This window comes from Phoenix dactylifera, chromosome 17, assembly GCF_009389715.1.
Source record: "Phoenix dactylifera cultivar Barhee BC4 chromosome 17, palm_55x_up_171113_PBpolish2nd_filt_p, whole genome shotgun sequence".
In the NCBI taxonomy this organism is placed as follows: domain Eukaryota; kingdom Viridiplantae; phylum Streptophyta; class Magnoliopsida; order Arecales; family Arecaceae; genus Phoenix; species Phoenix dactylifera.
In genome coordinates, this window is record NC_052408.1 from 3,238,249 (window position 1) to 3,244,870 (window position 6,622).

At 47.6% G+C, this 6,622-nt stretch overlaps 1 protein-coding gene across 1 annotated transcript; it reads right to left on the reverse strand.

The window, feature by feature from the left end:
- Positions 1–6,088: 6,088 nt before the first annotated feature.
- Positions 6,089–6,622, reverse strand: LOC108510739 (uncharacterized mitochondrial protein AtMg00820-like). The gene has a single exon (XM_017840568.1). It carries the CDS (start codon positions 6,620–6,622, stop codon positions 6,089–6,091), a length of 534 nt encoding a protein of 177 aa, XP_017696057.1.

Consider the following 6,622-nt stretch of genomic DNA (forward strand, 5'->3'; position numbering starts at 1 on the left):
TGGAGATCAAGTTTGCTGAAGTAGTCCGCACCAGCAAGCTCATCCAACAGCTCCTCTATGACTGGAATCGGATACCGATCCTTAACGGTGATCGCGTTAAGTGCCCGGTAGTCGACGCAGAATCGCCACGTCCCGTCCTTCTTATGTACCAGCAGCACCGGCGACGAATATGAGCTTCTACTGGGCTGAATGATGCCACTCTCCAACATCTCTCATACCATCTTTGAGATCTCCTCCTTCTGAACGTGCGGGTAGCGGTAAGGCCTCACATTCGCAGGTTCTGCTCTCGGTACAATCTCTATGTGATAATCGTGCTCCCTCTCGGGTGGAAGACCATGAGGCTCCTCAAATAAATCTGCGAACCCCTGTAAGAGAGCAGCCAAATCAGTAGGTATACCTGCCTTCGCCGTGGTCTCCGTCGACAGAGGTAAGAGCTGCATCAAGTAGCTGTGCGCACCGGGTCCGGGCAAGCCGACTAGGGGCTGAAGTGCAGCCCTTGGGCTAGGCCGAATGCCATCCAATCTAACTCACCGTCCACTCCGTCTAAAAGTCACCCACATCTCGGCGAAGTCGAATGTAACCGGGCCAAGACTCTGCAGCCACTGTGTACCAAAGACCAAATCAGCTCCTCGTAATGCCAACGGATAGAGATCGAGCTTGAATTGGCTGCCCTGGATCGTCAAAGTGATGCCTCGGCATATGCCCTCCGCCCTCAACGTGGCTCCGTCACCCAATGCCACGTCGAAGCCCAATGTTGGCTCTGCTATGAGACCGATCTGTTTGACGAGCCTCTTATCCAAAAAATTGTGGGTGCTGCCCGTATCTATGAGGATACACACCACACGTTTTTTGATCATGCCGTCCACGCGTAGCGTTTTCGGTGTCGCCGATCCGGAGTAGGCATGCAATGAAATCTGAGGTGGCACGTCCTCTTCCTCGGCCTCTAAATCTTGGGGCTCGTCCTCAGCAACCTCATCACCATCTTCAGCCACGGCCTCATCCTCCAATCCGTCGATCAACATCACCGCTCCGACGGGCCGCGCACACCGGTGTCTCGGTGTAAATTTCTCGTCGCAGCGAAAACATAGGCCTTTTGCTCGACGTTCCTCCACTTGTGCTGGTGTCAAGGTCCTCCCGGGTGGACGCTCAACCCTCTTGACGTCACCTGACAAGCGAAGAGGGGTCCTCAGCCCTGTGTTGGCTGCTGCAGCCGTCGGCGCTCTCGGCTGGCCGATGGAGCCCCCTGCGGTTTGGCCGGCTCGGGGGTTGGTCCAGCTGCCCCGTGCCGCTGATCAAGTGGTCTTGATCTTCTCTTCCACCATCAGGGCCAAGGCAAAGGCATCCTCCAGAGATTGTGGCCGCAAAGTCCTCACCTCGGCTTGAATGTCGACACGAAGTCCTCCGAGGTATACGCTTTTCAGCGCGGAGTCGCTCCACCCCACCACTCGGTTGCTGATCCTCTCAAACTCCTCTTGAAAGGCTCTAACAGTAGTCTTTTGGGTGACCCTTGATAGCATAGACTGGAAGTCATCGTACTCGGTAGGGCCGAAACGCCGACAAATTGCTGCAGAAAAATCCTCCCAACCGTTGAAAGGTCGGGCTCGGTCGGCGGTTTGAAACCATCGCAGGGCGGTCTCTTCTAAGTGAAAAGATGAGATCAATACCTTTTGGTCCTCCGCTGTGCCATGGTAGTGAAAGAACCGCTCAGCTCGATACACCCAATCGAGAGGATCGCCATCTTTAAACTTGGAATATTTCAGCCTAAGAGTCAGTCCGCGATTTCCTCCCTCTCGATCTCCATTACGGCCCCGATCTCGTTCATCTCCTCGGCGTGGGTACTCCCCCACACGCTGGTTCCTCATCTGAAAATTCTGGATGGGATCATCCTCCATATCCGACCCGTCGTCGATGCCAATCAGGCTCATCCCCCGAGCCCTAGCGCGTGCGCCAATCGGTATGAGCTTGGGTCGAGGTCTAGGTCGATCTTCTCCTTGGTCCAGCTGCATCTCCTCTGGTGGGTTGGGAAGGAGAGGCTCACGAGGAGGGGGTCCCCTCCGTCTTGGTCGTCCATGGGTAGGGGCCGGAGATTCCACCCGGGTCCAACGCGGAGCTCCCCCCGGTGGAGTTTCTTGCCGCTGATTTAGCAATAGTTGCAACATCATCTCGATATGGCGTTGCGTGGTATCCATCTTCTCCATCAATTGTTGTTGGCTCTGCTGCATAGTTGTTTGATTCCCACGCAAGAATTCCAAGAGACGGTCGGTGGAATCAAGATCGGGTCTCAGGTCCGCCGAGGCCGCGGGTGATCGCGAGCCTTCTTGATGTGGGTCGACGCCCCTTGAAGATGCCACTTCTTGCTGCTTTGAGGTTGTAGAGCGGATGTTCACCATCTTCCAAGGCCAAGGATTGAACTACTCTGATACCAAATTGATGCGATCCGACAGAATTTGATCTGTATCTCAAGATTCTTGACTCTTCTTGATTTCTGGAAGGGTGGTTCCGACCTGATTGCAAACATAATTTCTGAAGATCCGTCCGTTAGATCGATCTCAATTTTGGATATATTGTAGATCTCCGCGTTAGCTTTCCATCGGTAGGTCGTGGGTCTAGAAAGGACATCGAGATCTTGAGATATCAGCCTCCGACTAATGACTGCGTAGGAAAGGACGGGCTGATAATCCGACGTGATGGAGTTGTTTGTAGAGGCTGGAAGGGATCAAGGAGGAGAGGAAGAAGAGGGAGAAGGTGGCTGGCCTCTCGGGACAGAGGTGGTGCAGCCGGATGAAGGAGGGGGCGGCGGCCTTGGACGGCGGCCTAGGGAGAGGGGGAAGGCGTCGCAAGAAGGGAAGAGAGCTAGGGCGGCGGCCTTGGACGGCGGCCTATGCTGAAATAAAATTAACATCAAGGACTCAAAAGCAAAAATAACCAAATGATTAAGTCCGAGGCGGTCTAGTGGATCCAACCGCATCACTATTAGACTAGTCAATTGGGTTTATATAATTGGGTTAATTTAGTGGACCAATTTTGGTAAGGGATTAGTTGATGTAAGGGTCCAAATTTAATCAGTGTCAATTGATTGATTTGATCAACTGATTACTTGATTTGGTCAAGATGTAGGATCTATATAAAGACCACCCCTCTCATGTATGAGGCAATTGATGATTGAATAAAAAACTGATAAGTGCTAAATAATGCATAAATTAATATCTTATTCATAGCACTTATCATTATTTTAATTCACATATTTTGTAAATTCAACTAAAAAAATGTGTTACCTTCATCATTGCATTTTAATAAATTATTAAAGGTAATTCGAGTTTTATCTATTTATTTACTGATTAAGCTTAATGTATACAGGTCGAGTCAAGCTTAATTAGGTAAAGCCTAAACTGACACTGCATCATTTCACAATTTCATATCCTCCGGAGTCGACTCCAAGAACTCTTCTTCAAAACCCAGTGCTTCCCATTAATTCCTGACTTTTCACAAGTTCACCTAAATTTCTTCCCAATCGTTCCAACTCTTTTTTCACGTGATCCAATTCTCCTATTTTAGTCTCAAAAACAATCAAATCCCTTCAATTATTTGTCTCTCAGATCTCAAACATACCATCTATAGTTGTACGGATCCCAAAGCCTCATCTCTTCTCAGCCGTGAGCTTCATCCAAACATCCCCTGCTTCAAAATCAGTTCGAATCTAGCATCACTTCACTGTTCGCGTAGGATCTAGCTCCATCCTCCCACGGATAAACCTAGCATCCAAACCGTTCCTCTTCACGGAAACAAAACAGAGCAGCATCTCATGTCCCTTCATCCGCATAAATCCGCATCACCCAAAGCATCTTCCTCCCAGCTTCTCCTGCTAGATCCCCTCCACGGATTGCGTCTCAATCAAACTCCCAAACATGGATCTTAGCTCTCCTTCTATCTCGGTCCCACGCTTATCCTCCCATTCGCGATGACCTTCAACCACCCACGGATAACTCCCAGCCGAGATCCTCTCAACATCTTCCTTCTCCCACGTCTCTGTATTCATCCTCATCCTTCCCAGCATCTTCCTAACCTCCCAACTCCACGCTCCTAAGTTCATTTCCTCTTTCGAGTCCTTCTCAAACCGAATCTAGATTAGAACAAAAGCATCCCCTGTTTCTCCGTGACATCCTCCACGTCCTCTTCCGGCTTGATCCCATGGAATCTCCCAACATCCAAGCTCATCCCCTGCTCACAGCTCGCTCCCAGCCATATCATCCCTTCGAAATCCTCTCAAACATCCGCATTTGAAGCAGCAGCAGCTTTCCGGATCAACTCCATCCAGCAGCGTCGAACTCCCCTGCTTCGGAACAGAGCCGTAACCCCATCCGGATTCATCCCATCCACTTCCTCTGTGATCCATTCGCATCCCAGCTGCCAGCTGCGTCCAAGATCTTCTCCACGTCTTCGCCATCCCCTGCAGCCAAGGATCAAACCGACTTCAGTCCACGGATCAAGCTTCCCAGCTCATCTTCTTCCCAACTCCCGGATCAGCTCCAACTTTATCCCGCGTCCGCCGCTTCTCCGCCCTTATCTTCCCACTCGAAAGATCTTATCCAGGGGAGGAGAGAGGGCTAGTGAAGGTTATAAAAGGAGGAGTAAACGGATTCCATGGCAAGCTTTTCTGAGGCTGAGTTCTCACAGAGGTAAAAGAAGGGAGAGAATACTTTGGGCATTTCAGGAATAACTTCCCATATGAAGAAATGATAAAGTAGCCGTTCTCAGGAGAATCGCAAGAGGAAGAGAAGAAGGAGATGGGAGCCTGCTGCTGTGCTGCTGCTGCTGCCGTCCACCACTGCATGGAAGCCTAAGCTCTTCTCCAGGGCTGGATGCAGCCCTAACAAAGGGACACGGATTTTATATATTTAATTTTATATTCTTGGAGTTGTATGAATCCTCTTACTCTTAAATAAATATATTTCTTTCATCTCATATTTAATCTCTGTGACTTTAAATATGATGTTCGTACAACTATTTTTCATGATCACTGAGTAAGTATAAAGATAATCCATGCTTAAGGAAGATGCAGTGTCCTGCCACCTTATTTTAGGGTAGACATTTCATACCTACTGAAGATGGATTTTCCTAAAATTACTTTAGTGAATTTTTTATTTGAATGCTTATTAGGCTTGTAACCAATTTGCATGTTAATCCAAGAACGAATTAAAATACAAATAATCCTTGTTCCGATATTAGTGGTGAATTTCTTGCCCTATGTTCTCTCAACTGATATCCTTATTAATTACATTTTTCTTAAATTATTTAGTTCAATAGTCTTCCAAAACTTTCTTTTAAAATATTTTTTTTAAGCAAACAACTGTACCCCAATCCCTGTGGATCGATATCCGTAATCACTATCCTATCATATACGTGCTATTGCGTGGTCTTTAAAGTTGACTATCAAAAACCCTAGCCTCCTTCTTGTTCTTTTTCTTCCTCCTTCTCTCCCTCTCTTCTTCATGCATCTTTATAACCTCTTCTTCCTTCTCTCTTCCTTGTTCTTCCTCCTCCTCTTTCTCTGCAGTTGTGCTACATCATTGATATATCGCAGTATCCTTTAAACAGCTTGCCAATGGGATTGTAGCAGGCAGTGCATGTAGCGGCACTCCAAGTTGACAGAGAAGGCTATGTCGGGCTGAGTAAAAGATAAGTATTGTGGGCCGCCAATGATGCTGCGGTACAAAGAGGGGTCTAAAATAATCGCTGTCATGGGCAGACAAAGAACATGAAGTCGCCATAGTAGAAGAACATGGCTTGGCTCCGTCCATCTTGCATCGACGAAGCAAATCGCCAATGTACTTCCGTTGGGATAAGTACATGCCAGTTGAGTGTTGTAACACCTCGATGCCCAAGAAGAAACTCAAGTCCCCAAGGTCTTTGACAGCAAAGACACGTTGTAAAGAAGAGATAAGGGAAGTAATCATGGATGAACGTGAACCAGTAATAATAATGTCATCCATGTAAATGAGAACATAAAAAACTCCACACTTTCTTTTAAGAATGAATAGAGAAGTGTCGGCTTTAGAACCACGAAAGCCAAGCCGAAGTAAATAATCACTTAGGTGAGAGAACCATGCTCGCGGCGCTTGTTTGAGCCCATAAAGCGACTTATGTAGCCGGCAAATGTGATTTGGGAATTGAGGATGGTGGAATTCTGAAGGTTGTTGCATATAGACTTCCTCCAATAGATGACCATGTAAAAAGGCCTTTGAATGTCAATTTGGAGAATATGCCAATTGAGGGATACGACGAGAGATAGAACCAGCCGTATAGTGGCCGGCTTGATGACTAGACTAAAAGTTTCTGAAAAATCCATACCCTCTTGTTGATGAAATCCCTTAGCAACAAGGCGTGCTTTGTAGCGATTGATGGATCCATCGGCATTGCGCTTCATTTTAAATACCCATTTGCAACCAACTACATTGCGGGAGGCATTAGATGGAACCAAAGACCAAGTTCCATTTTTCAATAGAGCATCAAATTTAGAGTTCAAGGCAACCCTCCATTTAGGATCTTTGACAGCCTCAGTATAGCATGTAGGCTCAGAATCATCCGCGGAGGCAGAGGCAAGTAAATGGAGGGCTAGGTGCAT

Coding starts and splice junctions, on each gene's coding strand:
- LOC108510739 (XM_017840568.1), bottom strand. CDS start 6,622: ATGCACCTAGCCCTCCATTTACTTGCCTCTGCCTCCGCGGATGATTCT.